General features: G+C 51.1%; 7 protein-coding genes across 7 annotated transcripts; 3 read left to right on the top strand and 4 right to left on the bottom strand.

Annotated features, from left to right (window-relative positions):
• Window positions 1-1,476: 1,476 nt before the first annotated feature.
• CH63R_11572 (Sialidase) lies at window positions 1,477-3,258 on the bottom strand (the record flags this gene model as incomplete). Its single annotated transcript, XM_018306546.1, has 1 exon — window positions 1,477-3,258. One exon carries the CDS (start codon window positions 3,256-3,258, stop codon window positions 1,477-1,479), a length of 1,782 nt encoding a protein of 593 aa, XP_018153387.1.
• Window positions 3,259-13,130: 9,872 nt separating this feature from the next.
• CH63R_11571 (Vps9 domain protein) lies at window positions 13,131-17,234 on the bottom strand (the record flags this gene model as incomplete). Its single annotated transcript, XM_018306545.1, has 3 exons — window positions 13,131-13,834; window positions 13,896-16,835; window positions 16,895-17,234. 3 exons carry the CDS (start codon window positions 17,232-17,234, stop codon window positions 13,131-13,133), a joined length of 3,984 nt encoding a protein of 1,327 aa, XP_018153386.1.
• Window positions 17,235-18,654: 1,420 nt separating this feature from the next.
• CH63R_11570 (NADH-cytochrome b5 reductase) lies at window positions 18,655-19,659 on the bottom strand (the record flags this gene model as incomplete). Its single annotated transcript, XM_018306544.1, has 3 exons — window positions 18,655-19,205; window positions 19,259-19,341; window positions 19,406-19,659. 3 exons carry the CDS (start codon window positions 19,657-19,659, stop codon window positions 18,655-18,657), a joined length of 888 nt encoding a protein of 295 aa, XP_018153385.1.
• A 1,513-nt stretch (window positions 19,660-21,172) lies between these two features.
• On the top strand, window positions 21,173-21,433 carry CH63R_11569 (uncharacterized protein; the record flags this gene model as incomplete). Its single annotated transcript, XM_018306543.1, has 1 exon — window positions 21,173-21,433. One exon carries the CDS (start codon window positions 21,173-21,175, stop codon window positions 21,431-21,433), a length of 261 nt encoding a protein of 86 aa, XP_018153384.1.
• A 555-nt stretch (window positions 21,434-21,988) lies between these two features.
• On the bottom strand, window positions 21,989-23,494 carry CH63R_11568 (Phosphotransferase; the record flags this gene model as incomplete). Its single annotated transcript, XM_018306542.1, has 1 exon — window positions 21,989-23,494. One exon carries the CDS (start codon window positions 23,492-23,494, stop codon window positions 21,989-21,991), a length of 1,506 nt encoding a protein of 501 aa, XP_018153383.1.
• Window positions 23,495-24,133: 639 nt separating this feature from the next.
• Window positions 24,134-25,762, top strand: CH63R_11567 (Oxidoreductase; the record flags this gene model as incomplete). The annotated part of the gene is made up of 4 exons (XM_018306541.1): window positions 24,134-24,900; window positions 24,947-25,029; window positions 25,095-25,606; window positions 25,676-25,762. 4 exons carry the CDS (start codon window positions 24,134-24,136, stop codon window positions 25,760-25,762), a joined length of 1,449 nt encoding a protein of 482 aa, XP_018153382.1.
• A 1,119-nt stretch (window positions 25,763-26,881) lies between these two features.
• On the top strand, window positions 26,882-27,628 carry CH63R_11566 (uncharacterized protein; the record flags this gene model as incomplete). The annotated part of the gene is made up of 4 exons (XM_018306540.1): window positions 26,882-26,902; window positions 26,961-27,034; window positions 27,092-27,106; window positions 27,190-27,628. The coding sequence occupies 4 exons, from the start codon at window positions 26,882-26,884 to the stop codon at window positions 27,626-27,628; spliced, it is 549 nt and encodes a 182-aa protein (XP_018153381.1).
• Between the last annotated feature and the right edge of the window lie 315 nt (window positions 27,629-27,943).

The raw sequence follows: 27,943 nt of genomic DNA, 5'->3' as shown, positions 1-27,943 counted from the left end.
AACGGCGGTCGTCGGGGGATGGAGAGGGGGGGGGGGGGGGGGTGGCAGTCGGCCGTCAAAAGGTTGTGTGGGATGAAGGGGCTGCCAACACAACGTGTTTTGTCCGCTTCGTCGGACTTTGCACAGCATCGGACTGATAGAAATTGTGCTCGACGTCTGAGTGCGCGCGGGTATCACGGAACACTCGCCAGGGACTTTACTGCAGCAGGTCATGTACTCCCAGATATTTTGCTAGCCCAGCCCCCGACCCGGTGACCAAATGGGCCCATTGGCTTGGACATCCATCTCAATGCTGTTAATTAGCATCCATTACCCTCCCCTCATCCGTCTTCAAACAACACCAAGTCATCGCCCCCGCCCGACGCTCCCGCTCATGGCCCCTCTCGTTCTTGCACACCTTCTCCCAACCGTCCGGGCACACGGCGTCGGTCGACGGCGCCGGGCCGACGAGCCTGCAGATCTCCGCTGCCGGCGACCCGGGCGCGGCCCGCGAAGCCTCTCTGAAGACTTCGTCTTAGTCCAGCCATCAGTCTTGGTTCCGTAGACGCATGACACGCGGCGAGTTGCAGTTTATATGAAGCAGGGGCAAAGGATCATGTGCTCGTGTCATTTGCATGGACGGGGGGGCGACGGCGTACCCAGCGCCATGGCCACGGCTAGGCCGATGGAAATCAGCTGGAGGTGGGCGGCAGAACACATGTCGGCATGTGAAACTTGCTTGAATGGAGCGTGATAGGCGGCATGAGTGTATGGTAGAAGTCTATCGCCGGACGTGCTGGCGGCGACTCTGCGACGACTCTGCGGCGAGGCTCTAGCTGGTGACGGCACCAGATACACAGGTGAGTGAGGTGAAGGTGATTTTGAAGGAACGACCGTCGTCAAATCGTCCTCGGGCGGCTAAAGGCAGGTCTCCGGGGCAGCATCGTGAATTGCCTAGCGATGAAACGAAGTCCAAAGCCTCGGAACGGCCTGGATGGACGATTATCCTCGGCCTGATCCTTGCTTCGCCAAAGCTTACCTCGTCCAGCGCGCTCGTTCAGACAAAGTCCTGGAACCTGGACCTGGACCTGGACCTGGACCTGGACCTGGACCAAACCGGGACGGGACATGTCACCGACGAGAGGGACCCCCCCATCCATCTCATCAGCCACCGATCAAGGAGGGACATCTAGCGAGCCAAAGCATTGTGTTTATCTGAACATGGAAATTGGTGTAATTACAAGCAACTAAAGCGACATGCATGTGAATAAAAATGCCACTCATCATCACTCGTTCATCATCCCGTCTCATCCGATCGTCTCTAGGTTCATACATTGTACTCCCCATCCCAGTTTACTCTCCAGTCCTTTACCGTAAGTATCCCCATTATCCTTTTGTCGTGTACCCAAGAGTATTGGAACCAGCCAACCTCTTTCCAAACGCCTTACTCATCTTCATCTAATTCAAGAAACTTGAGAGAAACAAGACCCCGGAATCTCAGCAAGCGCCGTAGCGCACACCCCTCTTGCCCAACTCCTTCCTACCGACGGGGTCCTCGGGCATGATCCACCCCCTCGCTCTCTTGGCCTCCCTCTTCTCCGCCAGCTGCGGCTTGGGCATCCAGTCGTCCCGCGGCAGCGCCTTGCGCCTCGTCCCTTCGGCGGGCGCTCCGATCTCCGTTTTCCAGTGCGCGACGCGAGCGGGGGGTCCCTGCGGCGCGTCGTCGCCGGCCATCATGCACAGGCCCCAGAGCGCGAGGCAAGCCGTCAGGGGGATCTCGCCGAACTCGCAATCGGCGTCGTCGGCAACGGCGCCGAGCTGCACCGACGTGACCTCGAGGAAGCCAAAGTTGGGCACCGTCTCGGGTCCGTTACGGACGATGACGAGCTCGATCTCGGTGAGGATGAAACCGTAGCGGCATGAGTGCTCGCGCATGGCGTGGTGCAGGGCGGCGAGGCCGCGGAGGTACTCGACGCGCTTGATGTTGCCCTCGACGCGCATGCCCGTGTTAAAACGGTCGAATGAGCGGACGAGACCGACGACGCGGGCCGTAGGCTTGCCCCCGAAGATCTGTGCCGCGGAAGCGGGCTCGCCGGCTGGGGAGGCCGTGAAGAGGAGGTCGGAGTGCTTGGCGTTGGCCGACGTTGCGGGAACGGAGAGCTGCATCGGCCGGTTGGAAGAGACGGCGAGCGCGGCATTCAGCTTTGGAAGGTAATGCGAGGCGTAGATGCTGTGCAGAGCTGCCTCGGTCTCTGGGTGGCGAGCCGTCTGGGCTGGAGTGGGGAGGAGGGGCGCCGGGACGGGGCAGTTGAGAAGAGCGGCAGCACCGGGGAGGGAGAGGACCGACGAGGCGTTGAAAGTGGACCAGGGGCGGATTTGACGGACGTCCCACCAGAAGTGCTTGGTGTTGGGGTCCCGAAGAGGGAAGGAAATTGTGCGCACCAGAGAGGGAGCCGGATTGGACTCGGTGAGGTATGTCAGGAGCGTCGTGCTGGGAGTCGGGTCCGGGGTGGCCGTGGTGGACAGGCTGAGGGGAGATGGCGCGCGTACGGTGTAAGAAGGGAACATGTACGCATCTGTGGTGGGCTGAGGTGCCGCCGAGGGTACGTATGAGGGCATTTGGCGGTAGGTCGGGAAGCCAAACTTCTCTAGGGCCGAACCGTCAAGGCTGCAGGTGGATGCACGGCGGGCTTGCATATCATCGGCGAAGATGACTGGCGAGCAAAGCAGAGAGGAGGTGGATTGGTTGTCGGGCTGGCTGCAGAAGGAGGAAGGCATGTTCCAAGTGATGGTCTCCGGGTTGGTAAAGCTACGGGAGTGAGCCGGGCGGAAGGCGGCGTTGGAGGTCGGGGCGGAGGGGCTGGTCCGTCTGGTAGCCGCCACACGGGTCTTGGGCGAAGTCCTGATGCGCTTCGGCGGCGACTCGATGGCTTGGTCCTGGGAGCGGATCTTGGGGAGCAGGAGGGGACCGTGCTGGCGGATGGGAGGCGAGGCACGGGAAGGTGTTGTCATGCGGGTGCTCACGGAATCCGGGGTGGACTCGGCAGTGGAGACGAAGGAGTAGACGGAGCCATTGGAACGGGAGCGGTTGTGGCCCGGGTTGTGATGGTAGGGAAGGTCGAGGAGGGAGGGATCGAACGAGAAGCTCGGCGGCGTTGACGGCTCGCACGAGGGGAAGATGAAGTCAAACGACATGTCCGCTGCCAGACTGGGGGTTACCGTGTTAGCAGGGCTTGTGTGAATGAGGCAAGGTGCAGGGGGAATAACATACGTGGACATATTGGCTGCGAGTTCGATTGTGTCTCGAAGGACACGATTACGAAATTATAGATGGTGTTTCGTGATTTGAGAGAGGAGGCCGGCTCCAGAGTCTTGGGTGTTTGAGGTTTGCGAGCGAGGAGTTGTAATAGCAGACGAGGTGCCGTGAAGCAGGGACAGGTTGGCCGCGTTCAACGAGGCCAGTGTTTCGAGATCTAAGTGTATAACTTTTGTTTTGGATTCCAGATATGCAAGCAATAGCAAAACCGACAAACAGTGAAAACAGTAAGATGAGAAGAGGGAGGAGAGGATGAGAGTGGGAAAGGAGAAAAGAGGAGACGAGATGAAGATGGAGAGAGGAGGGCCAACAGAAGGGGACAGGAGGCGCGGGAGAGAGGGCATCTTTATCCTCGAGTTTGAGGCACGCAGCCCAATGGATGTGGTCGTGGTGATGCGGCGCGCGACTGACGGCCGGGTGAGAGGACGAGGGCGCGTGGGTGTGTGGCCGACTGAACATCGCCGCGGCCCTTCGCCCACCCACCCCCTCCCCCGGCTAGCCTTGGGACTGACCGTAACGTCGTCGGGTTGAAGTCTGGGTCTCTGCATCTGCACACTCATGGAGACACTGGGGAGAAAGCGAGAGAGAGAGAGAGTGTGTGTGTATGTGTGTGTACATTGTACAACGCAGCGGTGGAGTTTCTTGATGCACGCATCCGGCTTGGATGAAAATACCCGTGCTCCCAGGGTCCCTTGGACAGATCGTGGGCCGAGACCAGAGACGGACCAGTGAGTGACCGTATGATACGTATCGCTGGATAGGTAGGGATATACGCAGAGCCAAAAGAACAGAGACGGTGTGTCTGTTGTCTGTGACCCCCGGCCCCGACCACGAACGACAACAAGGAAAAGGATGTGGAATGGGGCTACTGCAGAAGCAAAAGAGACTTACAGATGGATGGATGCATCATGATGGAAGATGGTCCCCTTGGGAGGTCCAAGTCGGTCCACCGGGGCGTTGAGAGAGCCCAAAATCTGAAACACGGGGTAAGAGAAGTGCGTGGATGGATTCCCGCTTGGAGAGTACATGCAAGGCTCATGCATGGAGAAGAAGAAGGGCGAGAAGCTGATGGCTTCGACCGGCGACCGGCTGCGGTGGATGTAGGATGTGGGATGTGTCCAGAGTAACTGTGCGCTGTGTACTCTGTAAGATAGAGCATAACCGGCGTGGATGTTCTTTCCCAATGTGGTCGGGGGAAGCGCGGCCGGGGGTACGTATCCAGGAAGCGGATGTGAGTGGGTCTCTTCGGGGCGGAGTCTGAGGACGTCACTCGCTTGCCATACGCACTGTGCACAGCTGCTATCTTCTGCTTGTCTGTACTGTCTTTGTGTGTTATTTTAACCACAGTACAGCAGCAGCCACTCACCGTCCACGATAGCTGTCTTGCATATCAAACCCTTCAACCGCTCTTTTGCTCCTCTGGCTAGTTTCCATAAATCCCACCAGAACCACCCCTGCAGGGCGTTTATGACTCATTTTTAGACACATGGCAGTTGAGCCGTGCATTAGCCTCTGGCTAGTGTAGCTTCTTCCTTGGCTTCCTCTCGTCCTCGCCCCCCCCACATCAACAGACGGGACGAACGAACGACGGACGACGCAAACATCAACAAACCCTAAGATGCGCCTCGTCGTCGGATAAAAACGCGCCTCGTTTTGCCGCGTCCGTGTGCGATCATACTCCGACGCGATGTCATGCGTCGTCGTTTCATGCGATGCGCCAACCTCGGGTTGAGCCCTGCGACGCGTCAACGGAACGACTTTCGCGAGGGCATTCCCAACTCGTCCGTCGCACGCTCACATGTCCTGTCGCACATCATCTTTCCACGCTTTGTCGGTACATCTCGCTGAGCAGTCGACCATTTTGTCTTCATGTCCTGTGCAGTGCTCGCCTCACTTCCGTTGTCGCCTGCCCACGATATTGAGCACCACCTATGTCTCGCAATAAGCTCAGCCGAGCGCCTACCGAGATTACCGGCGGCTGTCGCATCATGCTGCGTTCAAGTCTCCGACCAAAGACAGCCTCCCACTCCGAATGTCACCGTCCGGCGTCAATCGCTCCGAAATTGCACTGTACAAGAAAAGAAACAGCCGGCCCCCCGTCTCGACCCGCTTGGTGTTCTCGAAACAGCCGCCCGGCTTCTTTAACCGCCCGGGCGGCTACGGGCTACACAGCAGTCTCTCTCCCATGCCCTCCGCCTCCCTAATTTTCGGGTAGCAGGTAAATTGCCAGCCCTCATCTAGTATTTTACTAGTCTCTAACCTATTCAGGAATACTAACTCCAGCAAAATTTCACTACTACTAATATCTAACTAAACTAACTAATAAGAGCCTGCAAATAGAAGTAGTCCTACAAAAGTTGCGCAAAATAATTATTTTTGAAAACTCCTTAATTTTTAATAAATTAGCCTAAGGCTAATTAGGCTAACTTTTTAAAAAGTTATTATATTATATAACTTACAAAAGTAAAAATATTTATAAGTACTAGTATTACTCTAATTGCCCTAATTACCCTAATTACCCTAATTACTCTAACTACTTATACTACTTATACTACTTATATTATTTATATTACTTATTAAAAAAAACCTACTATTATAATAGTACTTACTCTAATTATAGTAGCTATAGTAGTAGTAGTATACTTTATTAAACTACTAATTACTACTATTAAAAATTCTCTTCTTACTAAGCTAATAGGGCTGCCTCTTACTATTAATAAGTATAAAAAAGGGCAACTTTATAAGTTTACTACTAGTAGTTAATTTTAACTTACTATTATTATTATTAGACTTAAGTACTCTATATTATTTATACTACTATAGTAAGGCTCTTAATAGAGTTATAAAGCTTACTAATTACTTAAAATTATTATTATTAACTCTAATATATACTCCTACTTTAGCTGCAGTAAATACTACTAGTTTAACTATAAATTAGAGTACTACTACTCTCTAAGGTAGTCTTAAAGGTATTATATCTCTCCTATATAGAGGGCTCTTATTAAGTATTACTAATATTAGGGGGGGCCTTATTATTAGAGGATTTAATAGGTATATACTACTACAGCTATTAATAGTAGATAATATTTAAATTAGCCTTAATAGTCTAGAGTTAAAGGTAAATAAGAGTAGGCTGTAATATAAAAAAATGCATTAGTAACTATTTTTTTGCAGGTAAAATATATACATTTAACTTATTAAGTCTCTAGTAAGAGTTAATATTCTTAATTTGCAGTATTTACCTATAACGTACACGCATAGCGAGTCGGCCAACATAGCGAGCCGGCCACTCCTTATCGCTAGAAAAAGCCCCTTTTCTAACTATTTATTAAAAAGTAGATTCTTAACTAATAAAGACCTAGTTTTTAGCATTAGATAACGATAAGAGTAAGATTTTAAGAAATAATAGTATTAAAATTATTATCTCTTTCTAGCCTATATTACTAAGCTTACCTCTTATCTAGGCCTCTAGATAAGAGGATTACTAAGAACCTAGGGTTAGGAAGAGACAATAATTTCTACAATATTATTTCTTAAAATCTAACTCTTATCGTTATCTAATACTAAAAACTAGGTCTTTATTAGTTAAGAATCTACTTTTTAATAAATAGTTAGAAAAGGGGCTTTTTCTAGCGATAAGGAGTGGCCGGCTCGCTATGTTGGCCGACTCGCTATGCGTGTACGTTAGTTACTTAATTAAAATTATAATAAAAAGTTATAATAGTAAGGTATTCCCTATTACTATAAAAAAGCCTTAGTATAAGTAGGTAGACTTTTTTACTTAATAAAGGCCTAATTAGTAGTAGTATATTACTTATAAAGGAGGTTAAGTACTTAAAATAAAATCTTATATATTAGTAAGTAAAAGAGATTAATATTAGTAGTAAGTAAGTAGTAGTAGTACTTAATACTATACTGCAATATATACTTACTTATCTTCTAATTTACTATTTTATATATTTTTTTATAAAGTATATAGAGGTTAGTAAAGTAATAAGTAAAGTATAATTTTAACTTACAATATACCCCTTCTATAGGTAATATTATTTTAATACTATAGTTATATAAGTTTTATATTTTATAGTTAATAAATTTGTAAAAGTAAGGAATATAAATTGTCTAGAGGTACTAAATAATATTTATAAATATTAGTATAAAATTTAGAATCTATAAATGCAATGCACCTTACTAATTTAAAAATTGCTACTTTAAGGATCTCTATACTTTTTTGTAAATATTAATAGTTAATGTATAAATATGTACTTACTATACTTTTACTAAACTATATAAATTATAAGAATACTCCTACTTATTAGATAATTGCAATTGCAGTTATTATTAATAGAGAGTCCCTTTATTAACTTTATAAGTAGTACTTTTGCATTAATCTTTAAAATTAGTAGTAGTAGCCTTATTAGCCTTAGAGGGCTGCAAGCCCTCCTATTTTAACTTTACATTTATATTAATATTTTTTATTATATACTATATGTAAAGTTACTAACTTATATTTGCAAATACCTCCTTAGCTGTACACTTTAAACTTACATTAAAGTTAATTATAATTATACTTAAGTTAAGTATACTATTTATAATTAATAGTTAATAAAGTTATAGAAGTACCTAAATGTAAAATTTAATTATTTCTACTAAAATAAAGTAAAAGTATGCATTAAATATTATATTAATAGTAGTAAGGCTAACTACTTAGAAAAGTAGCATTTAGAAGTAGTTTACCTAACTACTTAATTAGTATAGGGATTAAAATAAATAGGGGGGGTAAATATATACTAACTTTATAAGTATTATTTATTATTAGTAGCTCTAAGTACCTCTTTAATATTACTAAGTATAATTAATAAGTTTAAAAAATACTATTAATCTTTCTATTATTACTATATTAAATAAAGTAAAAAATAATATCTTTATATACTTATAATTATTAAAGGAAGAATTATATAGAGGTTAGTAAGCTAAATTTACTCTTATGTATTTCTTACTAGAGATTTTATATATATTAGTTATTAATAATAATCTTTTTAGTATAAGCTAATTAGACTGCAATTTTATATAAAGTTATATTATTACTAAAAGAGAGCTCTTTAATGCATTTAATAATTAATTTTTGTATAAGGCTATTATAAGTAGTATTAAAAGTAGCCTTATTCTTACTAAGCCTCTTAAAAGTAGTAATAGTAGTAAATTAGTTTTTACTAGTAGATTAGTAATTATAAAAGTCTCTATTATTAAGGACCTACTATCTCTAAATATTACTATTATATTAGATTTTACTTATAAATAAGTAATTATATTACTTAATTAAAGCCTTTTACTTTATTGCAATTAAAATATAACTACTAGTATAACGTGGCTGATAAGCGAGTCGATCAGACAAGCGAGTCGATCACCCAACCGCGATCATACCATCTTCCCGCTTTCAACACACGTCCATCGACCATAAAGAATGTCGTCATCAAACAAAGAAGCGCAATTGATCCTAGCGGTTCAAGCGATTAAAAACACTCCAAATCTTAGTATTCGAGCTGCAGCACGGATCTATTCAGTACCCTTCACAACATTACGCGACCGACTTAATGGAAAACCTTCGCGACGCGACATCATGCCGAAATTACGGAATTTGACGCTGCTTGAAGAAGAGAAGCTAGTTAAGTACATTCTTGACCTAGATGCCCGATCGTTTCCTCCCCGGATCAGTGGTGTTGAAGAAATGGCCAATCACCTGCTTGCCGACCGTGGCGCGCGACCGGTTGGGAAGCGCTGGGCGTCGAACTTCATCAAACGACAACCACAGCTTCGGACGCGTTTTTTTCGCAAGTATGACTACAAGAGAGCCCAATGCGAAGATCCACAGGCTATTTGCAGCTGGTTTGCCCTTGTGAAGAACACAATCGTAAAGTACGGTATCCAAGAGTCTGATATCTACAACTTTGATGAGACTGGTTTCATGATGGGCCAGATCGCAGCTGGCATGGTTGTAACGAGTGCTGAAAGGCGATCAAACACGAAAATGGTGCAGCCTGGTAATCGGGAATGGGTTACAGTTATCCAAGCCATAAGTTCGTCAGGCTACAGCGTCCCGCCATACATCATCGTTGCAGGCCATTATCACCTCTCAACCTGGTACACTGAAACAGATCTCCCACACGACTGGGTTATCGCAACATCTGAAAACGGATGGACAACAAACGAGATAGGCCTAAATTGGGTCAAACACTTCGATTGTCATTCAAAGCCACGTGCAAGAGGTCCTCATCGCCTCCTCATCGTCGATGGGCATGAAAGCCACCACTCCGCAGGTTTTGAGCTATATTGTCAGGAGAGTAACATCGTCACACTCTGTATGCCGGCTCATTCATCTCATCTACTTCAGCCCTTAGATGTAGGATGCTTTGGGCCTCTCAAAACGGCGTACGGTCGACAAATTGAGGATAAGATGCGGCGAGGTGTAACCCATATTACGAAGGAAGACTTCTTTCCAGCGTTTCGTGAGGCCTTTACACAAGCACTTACGGGAAAGAATATCCAGGGAGGTTTCAGAGGCTCCGGGCTTGTCCCTCTGAGTGCAGAAAGTGTATTATCAAAGCTGGACGTCAAGTTACGCACTCCAACGCCTCCAGGATCACTTCCAACAACACCGCTCCCTTGGGTTTCCAGGACACCAAACAACCCAACAGAAGCAACTTCTCAGTCAACACTGATCAAGGATCGAATTGCCCGTCATCAAAATAGCTCCCCAACACCTATCAATAACGACGTTGACTATATTCTTAAAGGAACACTAGGAATAATGCATGAGAATGCATTCCTGAGGGCGGAGAACAAAACTCTTCGAGAGGAAAACAGCACACTAAGCCGACGTCGGAGAGCTAAGAAAACGCGTCTCCAGCAAGGAGGAAGTCTTACTGTAGCTGATGCAGAGGATATACAGTCGCAGAGGGACGCAACAGCACAGGTTTATGAGGAAACGCGTCGGAGGAGTGGTCGTAAGCCAAGGACTGAATCGGGTCAACGACGGTGTGGCGTGTGCGGAAACACAGGACACAATGCGCGAACGTGTCAGTTTGATGTAGAAACGACTGAGGAAGAGAATTCTTAGTAGCGTTAATTGATCTAGTGGTGTTGATATTGATGTCTTCTTGGGTTTGTAATGTAGTCGTGGTTGGGTGATCGACTCGCTTGTCTGATCGACTCGCTTATCAGCCACGTTAATTGTAAATAATATTAAATTATATGCAGTTATTACTCTATTCCTTTTACTAAAGGGTAATACTCTTATTGCAATAATAGAGCTATATGCACAGCTAGTACTCTTTAGCAGTTAGAGCCTAAATCTTAAATATTATAAGTATTAGAGTATAGTATTAAGTTTACTGTAAAAAGGGCTATTTTTATATAGGGTATTAACTGCAGTAGTATTAATGAGGCAAAAGTAGTAGCAGTAGCAGTAGCTGTATTCCCGAATAGGTTAGAGACTGGCAAAATACTAGATGAGGGCTGGCAATTTACCTGCTACCGATTTTCGGACGGCGCTTGCAGTCCCTCGTTGCTCCACCCTTTCGCAACCCACACTGTGAAGTCAGACGAATATCAGGCGGAGGACGGCCTCGAGAATGGCCTCAAGAACGGGCTCGAAGAGGAGGAGGCAGCCGGTCAGCCGCCTGCTTGATTGCCAGTCTCACCCTCTAACGACCCCCGAACACGCGTTCGAAACTGACCTAAGCCTCGATGACCTCGATGGTCCCGAAGCTGGGCCCCTAATGCCGTCCGACAATGACGACGGGAAACGTTCGTCTCGTCTTGCCTGTCTGCTTACGCCCTCAGGCCCTTGTCCGTAGTCCAAGCCTAAGCCACGCAGCGCAACCGCCGGTTTTCTCCCTCCTTTTTATTTTTAAGGCGGTTGTTCCAGAGAGCATTTAAAGGCAGGGGTCGGAGTCCTGCGACGATACTGCTACACAGCAGTAGCAGTTCTTGGAGGCTCTCTCTTCGTCATGGGGGCGGCAAGGCTACTAGTCGCCGGCCGGTCTCTGCTCCGTCATTCGTGGCCCGCCTCTGAGAGCAGAACTGAACCTGGCCATCTCTCTTCCGTCCTCACCTCGGCCGATATGCCTTTACCGCACGTAGTACGACTCTCGTGCTGGCAAGGTGAAGAATGGCGGGGGATGGGGGCACGCCGCACTTGCACAGCCGCACTCGGGCGCTTAGCCTTTCTCCCTTGTATTTTTCCTTCGTCTCGCCCCCCAGGCTCTCGTCCAGAATTCTCGTCTCAAGCGCCACACTGAGCCAGTCAGCATCCAAATGTCTGCCCAGTGTCTGTCTCTCGTCGCTTCCGCTTTGGGCCCTTCTCTCCTTCCCGCTCCCGCATGGCCCGTGCCCTCCACACGTCTCCACCGTCCGTGCTCCTTCCTTCTCCCCCGGTTTCTCTATTCCCATTGGCCCTCCACCACGCGCCATCATCTCGCCCAATCTTGACGCGCCGTCGATCCTTCAACCAAAACTGATCAGTCCACAAACCAGTTCTGACCCATCCGCCCAATCGGCATCGCGCTGTTCCCTGCGAGGCGAGGCACCGTGTCTCGACCGCTTCATTGGCCCAGCCGCCTTCCCGGGATGTTTCAAGACCGACCCATTTTCGTTTCTTCGATTCCATGTTTCTGAAATCCTCTTCTTTGATGCCCATCCAGCCCCCCCTCCCCCCCGCCCAGGATACATTACTACTACTACTACTACTACTACTACTACAGAGAGCGGACTAGCCTTGCCATGCATGACGAACTCTTTTTTCCCTTCTTTCCTTGGCTTCGCAAGGAAGGGTGACTCACATCTCGTTGTCATCATCAGTGGGAACCTTGACTTGGACTGCTACAGAGACCAGGGGAGGGGGTCGCGAATCGATCACTGGTCCCCCCCCCAACGACATTATTGCTCTCCCCCGGCAAGTTCGGGTTGGTGTCCAACGTCTTTGAGAACGGGGCAAACAAACGCATGTGGATGACAGCCAGCCAACCAGCCAGCAAGTCAAGGTACTCGGGAACTGCCCGGGGGATCGGGTGGCTGGCCCACCAGACCACAACAACTAGCGGCCAACAGCTCGCTCGGCGTCCTCGACTTCTGCCCGGACGTCTTTTCACCGTCACTTCACCCGTCCCCCACAAACCGCCATTGAATTCGAGGGAAATGGATCAGACATTGTCTAGTTATCCTCATGTATCCGTTTATCTAGAAGAAGGCAACAACAATCGTCCTCGAACTACTCGGCTCCTACCGAGGGCAAGGCTTGTTCGTGTCTAGTACCATTTTACCCCAACACGCCAAGGACGCCGAAAGGGTATCCGTCAAACAAAACAACCCGAAAATGAACAAGAGGTCTGTCTGGCTCTACTTGCTACACAGAACAAAAAAAAGGAAAAGAAAAGAAAAGCAAGAAAAGTTATTGATGGAGTAGAGATCAGGAAATGACCTTCAATGTGTTGTGTGTTGTGTGTCTGTGTGTGCCTGGTGCATCATGCAGGTGATGTGGCATCCATCCCATCCCCATCCCATCCCGTCCCACACCCACATTGCTCTGCCTGCATTCATCCGGTGCGATGTCGAAGACGTGCGACGACGGACTGACCATCCGTCCCGCCAATACTGCCACCGCCCACTCACGACCGCTCCTGGCCCAGACGCGTCGCATCTTCCATACCACGCGTCTCGTCCATGGTGTTGAAAAAGTCTCCTAACCCCATCCGACATATCCCATCCATCCCAGGTAAACGATGGGCTGCCGACTCAAAGGCAGTGCAGAAACTAGAGTCCTGCACCATTCGCCACCTCCTCATCCATCACCTGCTCCCGACCTCGCGCCGCTGCTGGCCCCCTCGCCTGCATCTGTCCCCCCCATCCACGCCCCCGTTGTCCCCTCGTGCGTCGATTGACTCACACTCGACCGCCCTGAAACGCCTGACAAAGAAGCGGATGCCCTCTCGAGCTCCGCCTTGCCTTCCCGCAGTCTGCGCAGGGCCCGCATCATCCCGGCCAGCCGGAGCCGCTCCTGGATCATCATGCCCTTGGCGAATTCCTTGATCGCCCGCCGCCCCATCTTTTCGTGCAGGTCTTGCCACCCGGCCAGCTCCCCGGCCACCACCTGCTGCGAGTATCGAAGCTCTCGACCGAGGTCGTCCACTTGCTCCTGCGACTGCCGGGCCTTCTCCTCCCTCTCTTCGTTGAATCGCTGTCGTGTGTCGTCGAGCAGCCCGAGTGGCCATCGAGTCGACCGTGTGAGCGAGTTGTAGTTTCTTTCCACCGACTTGCGCGCGACTGATATCTGCGCAATCTGGGCTGGCGGCCGTGAGAGAGCGGACAAAAGGGCCTGGATCGTCGATTGTGATGCCAAAAACGTCGAGTGGAAGATGGCGTAAGGGTTTGACTGCATCGGTGCAATCGAGCGGACGTACGACTCGAGTGCTGTGATGTAAGCTGGCGGCAGGAATGGTAGCGTCGAGACGGCACGGTGCAGAAGAGCCGATGCATCGTGGAGATCTAGTCTGGTCAGCGTGTCCAATACCCATCAGGCCAGAGCAACAATGCTTGCTTTGCTTACCTGATGCAACAATGGCGATCGAGTTGACTCTTCTGGCCACGCTCTTGGTCGAGTAGTTGACGCTGCGCACCATTTCCCTGGCGTGATCCACGAACTGCTCGACCTCGCGCACATCCTTCACGGGCTCGTATTCTTCCCGGACCTTCTCAGCTCGTGTCTCGGCCTTTAGATTGCTCCTCTGCTCCATCATGCCTAGCTGGATGTCAGGCACCAGGAAGAATTCCCAAAGCATTTCGTGCGTCGCAAACGTCGGGTGGTTGAGCATAATCTTGAGGAACCAGTCGGCCCGCGTCTGTATATCCCTCAGCACCGCTCTCGACGGCTTTGAGGGTATCTGAAACGGTGACCGCACGCCGGCGACTGCGGGGATCCATGACGCCGGGTTCTCAAGCGCAAGCAGGTTGCCGAGATGCTCGAAATCGGACAGATTCCGACGGCTCGTGGTAACGGTGTAGCTCATGTGGTCGGCCGGGGCGGCCGATTTCAAAACCAGCCGGATGGTCGCGTCCTCCACAAAAAAGGCCCTGACGACCCCGGTGATGCGGCCATCCGCGGCAGGGGGCATGCTGAAGAGTGCCAGGTCGTCAATCTTATTTCGTATGTCATCGTCCTTGGCTAGTTCGACGGCCGTCAGGCTTCGGAGCTCTCGTGCTGCGACGTCGACGCTTGCATCCATGAACAATGTCCGGACCATGTCCAGCCTGCCGTATTTGCTGGCCACCATCAGCGGCGTGAACTTCTTTTCGTTAGTAGCGTTGACGTTGACATCGCACTGCTGGAGGATTCGGAGGGCGAGCTGGGGATCGTTGACAATGTGAAGCAGCGTGTTCCCCTTGGCGTCCACATGATCATCGACGTGCAGCGAAAGCCCGTCACCCTGCGCTTCCGTGGCCGCATCGAGGCCGGCATCCACCATTTCACGGTAATGAACATGGTCATACGACCGGCACAGCGCAAACAGTGGTGTCTGCCCGTTCTTGTCCCTTTGCCGCCAGGGGACTAATTTGCCGATCCGGGATATCAGAAACGGCGCATGGAACAGATAATGCGCGCAGCTGCGCCCCCAGATGTCCTGCTGGGCCAAGTACTCGACGAGCCGCTCTCTTGACGCCGAGGCCATGACAAACTCGAGGATGATGTTGATCAGCTCTGTGTGACCCAGCTGGACCGCAGCACTAAACAGTGTGGTGTCCTCGTTGTTAATGTCGTCTAGTACCACCGAAGGCGAGTAATACTCGTTCAGTGACAACAGGTACCGCAGCAGATGGGGCCTCTCGTTTTGGACGGCCATCATCAAAATTGACTCGCCGAACGAGTTGTGCGTCTGCGATAACCGATCGATGCTGATGTCTCCTTCCAGCGCGCTGCCTACGGTCCCGTTGCTAGTCGCTCTCGAATGGTAGGATATCTCGGACCCGCTTGACATACTCCTTGTGTCCATTGCAACCCTCTTGACCTTCCTAGGGACAGGCGGCAAAGGGAACTCGAGCTCGCCACCGTCGGCCTCGGCCTGGAACGGGAAGACATGACTGAGGCCAGAGCCTGACGAGAAACGGTCCGAGAACGTTAGAGCAGTAGACGATCTTCTGGATGCAGAGCCATTGGTGTAGCTCCAGCTGCGAGACGGTCGTCTACTTGATTCCGGTGAGTCGTACAAGTCGTCATCGATGATGGCATTGGAGTCAGGCTCCATAATCCTCTTCAGGTCATCCAGGCTTCCATTGCAAGCAGCGTCCCACAATGCTTTGTTTCGACGACTAGCCTTCCGCAGTCCGGCCGAGTCCAAAACAAGGTATGCCAGTACAGCTTCGAACGTGCTCAAAGCGTAACCCATTTCGCCGTTGTCAACGTCGTCAATGAAGATGAAGTGCCGGATGTAAATGAGCCGGGCGTGTAGGTGTCTCACTTGGGCTCGAATGACCACGAACAACAGTAGAGAAACGAGAGTATCAGCGTTGACGGTGAGTGTTGGCTTTTCGAACGAAGAGGCCGTTTGCGCCTGGGAAGAGTTGGTCAGATGAGTTACAAGCTTTATGGTCGACAGCAGCAAGTCAAGCATTTCTTGCGCGCTCATGGCGTTCGTCATCTTCTTGAATTCCTCGACGGCCAGACCGAGCTGTATCGTCAGTTCGTGCTTCCCCCGAGAGCCGCCTTCGATGGCGATTCCCAGTTGAGACAGGTCGATAAACTCCATCTGTCGAACTTTGGCTTCCAGTTCGAGGTCGTAAGGGCGTTTTGACGCGCTGAGACGTGGAAACAAAAGGTGGTGCACATTTTCCGAGACGTATCTCTCGATGAGCCTTTCCACGAGTGGGCCAGTTAAATCCGTCGTGGCTCCCAGCATCGAAAGTTGCTGCTTGTCGACGCCCTGGAACAGGTCAATCGCCGCCGTCACGGCAGTCTCGAGCGATGCCCTCATCACGTCCTCATCATCCTCGGCGTAGAAGTTTTCCGTCACTGGCAGTCCATTAGGCACACCGTTTGGCCTTCTGGCCGCAGACATGCTGTTGGATCTGGCCTTCTTCATCGCCGTGGTGATCGGTCCCTCAGGCGCGGGGTCGGGTATTCGGAAGGCCGAAGGGGGCGGGGGCAGCGGTCGCTCGAAGACGGTGGAGAATTCGCGGAATAGCTTCTCCAGGCCGGGTTGCATCTGCCGCGCGATGATAGGGAAATGATTGAGGAGGTCGTGGAAGCTCTTGATGTCCTTCTTGCGCGGCAGCATGGCACCTTCGCTGCCGGCGCCGGCGGGTGATCGGCTCTGCTCGAGCGCCCGCTGTCTCGCCATGCCTTCAATCAGAATCGCAGGCTCGATCTTGATTTCCTCCCACACCCCAACCAGCGGTCGCGAAATGTAGTAGATGAGCCATTGGCGAGGCTCGAGCAAGTCGGGGTACCATGTCGAATCGTTGAGCAGCTGTGCTTGCGCGAGCGACTTGAAGCCTATGATGTGGGTGTTAGCTGGTGGTGGTCGGCAGAATGCCCGTATTCGGCAGGCGCACCTTTATTACTGTAGACGTGGGCGTCTTTGATAACGACTGTGCGACCATTGATGGTCTGATACTGCTTCGCCTTGCCCCTCAGCTCCCGCAGGTTTTGCGCCCCCTCCTTGCCTCCGGCGGCGGCCGAGGCGGTGTTGGACGCCGGTATGCGCAGCACATGACTAGCTAGAAACTCCTCTGAGGTGACGACCTCGTTGAAGGTCGAGCCGCTCTCGATCTCGCGGCATGTGAGGAGGACGTCGGTGGTCGGGACGAGGAGGATGTGGTGATGTACCGGCGTACACTGGGACGGCAAGGAGCTTCGGAAGAAGGCGGCGAGGAATGGATTTAGGGGTTGCATTCATTCGACTGGCGCTGGACGTCCTCGACCAGCTCACCCGGCCGGGGAAGCCAGGATTGCAGGGAGAATGTATAGAGTAACGAGGGTCGGGCGGGAGATCGTAGGCACGAAGGTGCCAGGGGTCGTCAGCAAAGTAGAAGAACGGCAAGACGGACGGACGCTGGTAAATGATTGGATCGCTGGGTAATGATCGAGGCCGGCGAGGATGCGAAAGATTCGTCGTCGGGCGCAGGTCGTCGAGAAATCGCAAGTGTCGATCGCTAAGATGGCACGGGGTAAAGTCGATTCAGTCAGGGTGAAGAACAGGCTGTGTGGGATGGATCGCGATTCCCCTGGACAGATAGCAGTAAGGTGTTGAAGCTGATGTGGGCCAGGCACTGACCTCACCCAGGCCGCACGTCCCACTTCCACTGGAAGCCACGGCCAGGGGGCACCCGTGGCCCGACTCGGCGCTGGAGAGGTTCGCTACGAGGAACTGGGGTCCACTCTGTGGCCGATTCAAGAGCTGATTTGCCGGAGTATGTGGGACATGGAGCGGAATGCGGAGAAAGCGGATTTCCGAAGGCATCACCGCCCCGGGCCGGCTTCAGGCAACTCTATCTTATCAGCCCCAATCCGCACCCAGTATCTTCGGTACCCTGATGTTCTGCTCCTGGACACCAGCCACATCCATTTCGTCAGTGTGTACGCATGCAAATGTTGTCTTTTGGCCCGTTTCCAGCTAGAGTTGCGCTGCTAGCGACGGACCAGGCGGAATGACATATTGCATACCAGCTGGCCATGTGCTTTTTGAACTTAATGTCTTTGCGCAAGTGGACGTGAACAAAGTCCGACGGGAAACAGGCCTTCAGCAGCGACAAATGAATCTCTGCGACTGGGGAAATTTATCAATCCAAATGCTACGTTGGTCTGTCACATACCCACCCAGGCTTGCTCATTAGGTAAACAACATGTCAAATCAACTAAAGATCATTACAGGCTTTTTAGTCTCTCTCTAGGCTGTATCTGCAGCTCCACCAAAGGTTTAGTGCCAGGTTGTTTACCCCAGTATCTCGAAACCTGTTCGAGATGGTTGGCCAGTCAAGCAAGAACGAAGTTAGGTGAAGAGATGTTAGGAACAGACAATTTCAAAATCACAAAAAAAGTAACCCGTGTGAGTGGCTGTGCCAATCGCGGTGAGGATTTGAGCCTCACGCGGGGGTCGAACCCGCAACCTTGAGATTAAGAGTCTCACGCTCTACCGATTGAGCTAGCAAGGCGGGTTATTGTGATTGATGTCCAGGACCCACAAACCAGCCTTCATGTTCCATCCAGATGCAATCGCAAGCGCTCACCAGCCGATACCCTAGGTCGAATGTTTACAGGTGATCTAGAATTCCGTTCTCTATCTTACAATCCTTCTTCTTCTCCCCGCCCCCCCTCAAAACTGATGGATCTGGTCCTTGCGGTACCCAAGTTGCTGCAAGATACCCGACGTGCCCTTCTTCCCGACTAACGCCGCCTCCATCGCCGGCGGCCCGCACACGAACACCTTGGTCTCGGCCCCGTCTTTGGGCACCGCACCAACCTCCTGCAACAGCTCCTTCGTTACATAGCCCTTTCTCAGAGGCGAGTTCGGTGCCGGGTTGCTGACCGTATACACGGCCCTAAACCTCCCGGGGAACTCTTTTTCGAACTGTTCAAGCTCCTTTTTGAGCAGGACGTCCGGGTCCGAGTTGACGCCGAAGACGAGCGTGATGGCCGTCTTATCCAGCGGGTTGCGGAGGATGCCCTGCGCAAGCTGGTAGATGGGCGTAATGCCCGCGCCGCCGGCGATTAGCGTGACGTGCGGGTAGCTGTTGGGCTTCCACTGGTGGCCCTTGATGGCCAGGGCGAAGAGCAGCGTTTGGCCTGGTGTCATGGAGTGGAGGTGTGTGCTCTGCTTGCCGTCCGGGTACTTTTTTACCAAGAGCTCCAGGTAGCCGGTGTCATCTGGTCGTTTGTTACCACTGCGGTTTGGGTTGTGTTCAGGGCAGTGTTCTTACCCAGAGGCTGCACAGGCGTGTACGGCCTTGCGACGGGGAGCCATCGGCCCTCTGGCCATGACATCGTGAGGACAGCCGCTGTCCTGGTGTTAGCCTCCAATCTCGCTCAACTGAACGAGTCGAATTGGGGTCTCACATGTTAGTGACAGTCCGCTAACGGCCTCTCTTTGTGGCAGCTTGAATCGCAGCCGCTTCGTGTTGTGGTTCATCTGCTCCGAGCTCTCCAGCGGCAATGACACGAACGCGGGCCCCGCGCCAAAGACCTTTGGCGGCGCATCCGACTCGGCGGACGCGTTCCCGACGAGCAGCTTTGACATGACGCCCAAACCGATACCTCCCGCGGCGATGGTGGCCGCGACGGACGCCGGTCGGAAACGGCGAATTGCAGCTGTCGACGCCATTGTTGCGAGGCGAGTATGAGACTGACTGACTGGGTGAAGGAAACTGAGTAGTCGGTCTTTCGGCGCACTGATTCTGGATGCAGGTCTTGGGTTGACGTTTGACAGGCGCTGTCCTGCAGGGTGGACAGCTGTTTAAAAGGCAGACGCAGCCTGAGCTGGACCGAGCTGAGCTTGCGCATGTGGACTTGCGCGGTTGGGTAGGGCCGGTACTGAGACAGTTTGAGGGATCAGGCGAGGGTGGGGGGCGTCTCGACGCAGCCGGTATGATCTCGGTCATCCCCAAAATGTCCGGGACCGGTCGGGGCGTGTAAGCACCGACCGCGTGGACAAAGACAAATCACCAAGCCCGACCCCGCGTTTTCGGTAGGACTTTTACACAGCAGGGAGTTGAGCTTCTCTTGCTTCCGCAACGGCTCCATCGGCCGTTTTCAGTCCTATCAACTCAAGTCGCGGTGCCGTTCGGCAGGGCTTCCACGACCCGGACATTGCAGCCGGAGGAGAGAAGCGGATGATGTGGCGCCGTCTTGGCGAGTTCCCCCGCGGCACAACCGACAACAACGGAACGAACCTCCACCGGCAAGAAGACCGGACGAGATCAGCAAAATGACTGAAACGAAACATTGAACCGACGCGACACAGTTCGCGTTCCCTCAAGGCTCCCGAAATTCATGCTGTGCTGTATGCCGTTGGTTCGCACGCTTGTTCTTCCAGAGGTCATGTGCCGAGTTGATGGAAGCTGATGCCTGCTGCAATTGTGGAGGGACAGTAGCGTGGCGAGAATTCAGCTGCCTACAGCCCACTTGTTCGTCGATCGACCTCGTTAAACTTCTCTCTCATCCTATTGACGTAACTTCCAAACCATTCATGGTTTATTTCCCTTTACATTTATATGTCTACATGTTTTAGCTTTCCAATTAGAAGGCGAAGATAAGCAGCATTATTTAGTGAATCGCATCTGTGTCGGTGGCCATGACAGACAGAGCGTTGTGACTTGCATGAATATCCACGCTGCCTTGCACAATTGTTTATTTTGTGTTGAAAGATTAGTAACAGGAATCACTCTCTGTTCTACAACTTTTAATACCATACCTGTGATATTCTTTTCCAGGCTCACGTCTTGTCATAGTGAAGGGATCTGCATACCATAGATGCCCACCACTTAGCAGGCATTCAGAATCGGTGAATAAGGCTCGGCCAATCCATTAGACATATTAGCAGCGACTAATGCCACGATTCATTTCACGAATTTTCTGTTTGGTGTCACCTTTTGCAAAAAAGATCATGAATCACTGTATATATAGCATTCTCTAGACAGGCGACTTTCAGGGCAAGAAAATTCTTATAAATGGCGTGCTTTCGTTCTACCACCTTGGGTCATATCACTTCAGAAACAAAACCGAGCCCTAGAAACAAAGACCTGAATCCAACCAAACGGCAACAGTCAACAGCCGCAGAGCCAACCCGCACTGCGAAGAATTCCGCAAACCGTAACAGAACCATTGTAGACGCCAAGATGTGCGAGTTCGAGGAGTTCCTCTTCTCCTGCCATCACTCGGTCGTTAAGAAGAAGAGTTACTGCCACTTTGCCCGCAACGACCCCAACCACCAGTGTTTTAGCGTCAAGGTCCTCAAGAATACGTGGTTTCAGGGAGTGCCATGCGACAACTGCATAACCGCCATGTTGTTTGCGCAGGGAGGTCGGACGCCCACGGAAAACGATCCCCAAGGACGCCGGACACCCACGCAAAATGATCCCCAAGGCAATAGGCAATGAGAACACAGGCAGTCAAGCACAAGCCTGCTGAATATAGTACAAGGCGTGTCAATGAGCCAAGTATCCGACCTTATTAGAAGATGAATTACTGAGTGTGTATTTGGGTTCTTCCACGGGTTCTATGTCTAAATGATTGCTCTTGTAGTGTTTGAACCACGCCTGGCTGGCGCAGGACGTGGGAGTTCGTCGGCATTAGCACCTCGTGCACATCCTTCCTCCCCCTATTCTCGAAAGGGGTTTTCATTTCTGAGGCGACATTATCTACTGTCGTGCGTTTCCCATGCTGATCTCCCAAGGAGTTTGAGCTACGTGCATGGTTTACAGGGGACAGAAATCGGAGAAGGATATCTAAATGTCCGTGAATGATTACTGCAGAACAGATGTCAAGAGTATCTTATCAAGTTGATACATGTATAAGACAGGCCCACCACTGCCATGAGTCTTGAGTGCTCCTTCAGATATCAGTTCACGCAAGGGGGGGGCATATATATCTCGGACGCAATTGCTGAATGTTTCGAACTCTGCTGCCAGACCGTTTTTGCTCTTCTTCTCTTCTCAATCAAACAAGAAATCAGAAAAACGCTTGCTGGCTTCCTTTGGATCCCAGTCGACAATTCGTCTTTCCTCCAACTCGGCCATCTTCCTCTTCACAAAGGGGTCCATGGCTGCCCTCTCTTCCTCGCTCAATAGATGCACCCTCGTCTTCCATAACTCATCCTTGAAAACGCCGTCTTGTCGACCGCCAAAGAATCTCTCATCCAGAAACCTCCAGTACATGGCGTCAAAGGCCCAACTTTTCCGTGCCCCGTAACTGAGGAAAAACCGCCCCGTTTCCCAGCTCTCCCGCATGTAAGTAGACAGCGGTGCCGGTAGAGGACTGGGGCCTGCCATGTTGGCTTCTGCCTTTTTCATGGCAGAAAGCCAGGTATTTAGGCGCATGTCGTATGTTTCCCTCCAGTCGTCGATGCCGGCCGACCACATCTCGGCCGTCTCGATAAGGAGCCACCAAGGTGGGTCGAGAATGAATTGCGTGGGCCCAACATACGTGTACTCCCAGTCGATGAGGGCAGCGATGTCATCTGTGTCGTTGAGGAGTATGTTTCCAGCTCGGAAATCATCGCCCCAGAGTCGGAAGGAGTGGGAGCCTGAGGGGGCGGGCGAGAGTGTGTGGCCTGGAATATTGGAAGACTGGGCAGACCAGTTGTCCTCGGTGAATCCGAAGGTCGAGAGTCTACCTTCTTTGGCCAACCTGCGGAAGACATGGCGTGCAACGTACTTATTGCGGCAATCGTCTTCAGACGTGACCAGATCATTATGTTGGAAAATGAGCTGTGCGATGTGCATGTCTGCCAACGCCGTGTACCACTCGTCTGCAGTCTCATACGTCTTTTCCTTTGGTGGGAGAACGGCACGGGGAATGTTGGCCAGTCGAACCATGTCAGTCATGTTATGGGTCAAAGGCCTCCCGCCCACCTCATAGGAGCCGTCATCGGCCTCAACCAAAGACCCAATCCGTGGGAAGGTGAGGCAGGATAGCTGCAGTAGACAGTGCGCCACCTTTCCCCAGATGACCTCTAGCACCGCTTCGGAAACATTCGCATCCAACACATGAGGTGCTGAGGGGTCTTCGCTGCGTCTATTCAGCCTCGCCGATACGCTACCGCAGTTCTCAAGGCGTTCCATGATAATGAAAGGGCCGACGGGTGAGTCCTGTCCGTAGCAGAATTGCCGAGGAACAGGAAGTTGCGTGCGTTTCGCAATCAAGGCTGCCGTGGCGGCCTCGTAAGCGGTTTTCTCATTCGGAAACTGAACGAGACTTGGACAAGGCAGTCGAACCATGACATCCGGGGACGTTCCGTCGAGGTGCATCCTGTACAGGATGTTGAAGCCGCCGAAGATCAAGGGCGAAATCAAGGTTGCTGGCTTCCCGCATTTCTCCTTCGCGAGTTCTTCCACTTGACGACACTTTTTCTTGAGTCGCATTTGATTTTGCGCCTCGCCGGAGTCTTTGTCGTTCTTGTCCCAGACAAGGTTGTCTAGTTCTTCCTGACCACCGTACATGCTTGGGCGACGTTGCTGTGGGGGAAAAGTTGACGATCTAAAACAGAAGAAATCTTGGGAAACTGCCCATGCGAGGGATGAGTTCGACTATCAGCATGGCCAGCGGGCGAGCATCTCGCACAAAGAGAACAGAAGAGGGGAGATTGCACAGACAGGGGTTAATCCGGGTTTGGGCTTGTCTTGTCCTCTCTCGAGCTGATTGGCAACAGTAACACATGGCTCGAAGAATACCACCAATCAGAGAGATCCTATGGATACCATGAGACAATCAGTCTCTCCCGATTACCGCTGCGTTTGGGCTCATTCAAAGCCTTTCTCTCGCTGAGAATGGAGATGAGAGGATACGCCACCAAAGGGTTACCTGACCATGATGGTTCATCGGATAAAGTTGGAAAGGTATCTGGGATTTCCCAACCTTGTAGCAATAATATACGGCCATTAAAATCTGGAAGGAATATTAAGTGCACCTACTCTACCTAGGAAGTGTTTCCTCCAGATTGAACTTTGCATCCTGAGCATCCGGCCTTCAGGAGCAATATCCATCACGGAAGGAAGCCTTCATATCATACTATCGCGGGTTCATAGATCCATTCTTAGTCCACTCCAATCCAGTTCCACAACGACAGGGGCGTTATCAACATGTCTCCAACACTGACTTCTCTGGCTCAAGAGATCTCCGCCAGCATATCGAATGCGCGAGAGCTACCCATTGGCACCTTTGCTTGTGGGGGTGAGGTTCCAATCTACTCCTCTCCCGAGCAAGTCAAGGAGGCGCACGACAGGGCTTCGGCCGGAAACCCAGACGGGACCGCGTCTGGCCCCGTCGTCCTTCGCTGGGATGCACCCAGAGACTCTGTTGACTCCGAACCCGCCAAGGTTGTTTTCCCAGTGTCATCGGACGAGGACTCCAAGGGCTTCGAAAAGCTTCTCCGAGACTCTTCTCCGGCTACGTTCGGTCTAGAGGGGCAGCCTGTCCTGGACGAGACGTACCGCAAGGCTCAGAAGCTGTACGCCTCAGACTTCTCGACGAGCTTTAACCCATACGAGCTGGGCATCATTGACACCGTGAGGAAGATTCTCTTGTCGAGCATCCGGCACGAAGACTATGAGTGGACCATCCGCGCCGAGCTGTACAGCTTGAATATCTACTCTGGGCCATCGGGGAAGTTCAAGGCTCACGTCGACACTCCTCGTTCCACATATCAAATCGGCTCTTTGGTTGTCTGTCTGCCTATGAGCCACAAAGATGGCGAGCTTGCCGTTCGACACGAGGGGAAGACCCACACGTTTGACTGGTCGGACAAGACTGCCAACGAGGCGCAGCCATCGATCAAGTGGGCAGCTCTCTACAGCGATTGTGAGCACGAAGTCTTTGAGGTTACAAAGGGACATCGCGTTACTCTCACGTATAACTTGTAATTACGCCACGCGCGGTAACTCTTTCCTCCCGAGTCAATCGGCATTGGACCCAACTTCCCTGCCCCTCTATCGCCAGGTCAAGAATCTTATCTCGTCAGAGAGGTTCCAAAGCAAAGGTAAGTCAACTAGCCCCACAATGTGCTTATTTCTGCTCTCAAGTCCATGTTCTGACTTGATCCAGATCGCGTTCTTGGCTATTACAGCACACATGTCTATCCCCACACGGAGAAGAAAACGAGTTTGCCGTTCTGCCTCAAGGGTATCGACATGGCCATTTACGAAGCGTTCAGAGCCACGGGATTGACTGTAAGGCTCTGTGCTGTTGTCGACAATCCATACGACACCTGGTATGGAAAGCGAGCCTGGGATAGAGACTTGCAAGAGTTCTCAGACAGTGAGTCGACTGAGAAGAAAGATGGCGTTACTGCCGACAAGCAGAAGCTTGACCGCCGTAATTACAGGTATATGTACGATTCAGATGAGGTCAACGATAATGTGGGCGACGACGCCAAGGATGTGCCGTCTCAGTTGATCAGACCCATTTGTCCCCTAATCAACGCCGGTACATGCGATAGACCGGACGACTTGAAGCAAAGTCTCGAGGATTTCGGCGACCGTATCGACTATAAGAAGGTGATTTGGCTTAACAAAAAGAACAAGGGAAATAAAAAACTCCAGTTTAATTACCTTGCAGTAAGAACACGTACCCTTGCAGGCCTTGTGGAGGCCTTGTGGAAGCGCCCGCGCTGACTGTCACTGTAGTACGGGAACGAACCGGAGACTAGCGAGAAGTATTCTCAGTTTGCCCTCATAGTCGAAGTGCCTGCGAAGGAGCTGGTCACAGACTAGAGCACCAACCCAGGAAGTCTAACTTCGTTCTGGGCACACGAAGAAGATGCCTGGAAACGCATGTTACGACAGAAGTATGTGGCTGTGGCTGGAGTATCGTTGGGAAGAAAGAATATTCTGAAAAGGATAGAAATGTTTCGCCTGGCCTTTTCTTGCGTTGTTTTTGGCTAGGAGCTTGTAGTTGGACATTCAAATGTGTCAGTGTTAATGTGTGTCCGAGGTGCTTGTGTATCGATGGTTGATCGAGGTGCAGGTCCAAGCTATAACACAAATCTGATGACACCCGAGTTTCCTCAAAGATGACCCTGTTATTTGGTGAGTGCGACCTATTGAGTTGGTTGACGCCACTCGCCTGAAGTAATTGGGACCTTGGCCACTAGTAGTTGGGATCCATCAAACTTATCTTGATTCCGGTCGAAACGCTTCTATTTCTTCTCACAGATGTGCGCATCCGTTCTCTCACCTCCGCCCAGCACAACTCGTTACTGAATAGACTTGAAAACCAATCGAGACTCATGGACATAAGGCTTTTGCCTCCTATCCTTCCTCTAATCGGGTCTCCTTCTTTGTTTCTGATGCTACCGTTGCAGTGCTGATGGTCAGATCAGATGGCTTCGCCGCAAAGTACTACAACATGGTCTTTTTGTTGCTTTTGAATAAGAAACACCTATGATTTGGTCAACTGGACCATCCACAAAGTCCAGTGCTGCCATCACAGAGCCCTCGACTTGGAGCCAATATACATTTGAGTTATGAGTGCCGCAAGGAACTGTACTCTCAGATCACATTAAACTGGCGTTTTTCTGTTTCAGTAATATTCAAGATAACCAGATTAAGGTCCAGGTTCCGTCGTAAATCATCAAATGTACTCGCAGAACTGGCAGGTAGACGAGGTGAACGGCTGTCAATGTGTCGATTCACGCCAAATCGACTTGGGTTGAAAAGTCCGGGCATCACGTGACAAAACAATATTCAAATATTGGCTGCTGACTCACGGATGACGTCAGCTTATCCCAGAATCTGGCCACTAACGACGCACGAATATTCCCGAACTCCTGGACTCCCTGAAGTCCGATCATCAACCCCTTTGTCGGTCGCTAGCATTGCATCGAAAAAAAGATGCCGACGCAGGAATACGCGGTAAATTTTTCTTCTTGAGGTTGGTAGGTTGGCTGTTGTGAACTGAAGTGCGGGACAGGTCAACGAGTTCAGCTTGAGCACCCAGCCTCACTTCAACCTGCTCAGGATCTTGGGCGGCTGGGGCAATGTGAAGTACGTGTCTTCGCGCAATCTTTGACCTTTCCCCATGCTTTGGCTGACTTTAAATAGTGGTCCGGGACTTTTGTAAGCAAGGGATATCACTCGGTTGGGTATTTGTGAAAACAATGACTGCTGATAGTTCAACGTCATAAAAGAATGCTGCGTAGCATGATTGCAGGCATGTCAGCGGCCGCCGTCTTTGGCCTCTCGGCCGCGATGATCGGGAGCACTATCTGGGGCACTGCGGCTCTGCCCTTCATCGTCGGATCGTCGTTGGGTTTCGCGCTGGGTAGTACCAGATGGTACGTGACCGCCACGAAGGAAGCCCTGCTCCAGCTGGACAACTACCCGTCCCTCTTGCGCCTTCATCTCATCGCCAACTTCCCGTGGAAGCCGGAGCTGGGCCGCAAAGGCCTCGCGTGGTATACTTCCGACAGATTCAATTCGAGCTGGCAGATGAGGAGCATGCTTGTGGTTGGGTGGCTTACGGCGCAGCCCGCCCTTGACGACATTCGAAACCGGACCGAGGCCGAGCTTGTGGAGAGTTACACGAGACAGGGCTATACCGACGTGGAAGAGCTGGGCGGCAAGCCCGAGGACGAGTAGAAGGAGGGCAAGCGTGGCATCCAGATCAGGCGCTTCATGGTGTTCTTTGTTCGCAGGCGTGGTATAAAATAAAGGGTTATTGTCGAGGGCAGAGACGTCAAGCATACATAATAAGACGCGGAAAACCATGCGATCACTGGTAATGCATATGAGGTATTGTGGACAGCCTGTCGTGTGTGTCCTGATTTCATTTCAAGGACCTGCAAAACGATGCTTCGCCCTTCCAACACGAATGATTACACAAGTTGGGGAGTAACAAGATGACATGAAGACGAGAATCGATAGCATGGACAGGAATGGAGCCACAGCGATCGA

The sequence above is a fragment of the Colletotrichum higginsianum genome, chromosome 8 (assembly GCF_001672515.1).
Source record: "Colletotrichum higginsianum IMI 349063 chromosome 8, whole genome shotgun sequence".
Taxonomy (NCBI): Eukaryota; Fungi; Ascomycota; class Sordariomycetes; order Glomerellales; family Glomerellaceae; genus Colletotrichum; species Colletotrichum higginsianum.
This window is presented reverse-complemented; position numbering and strand designations above follow the sequence as displayed.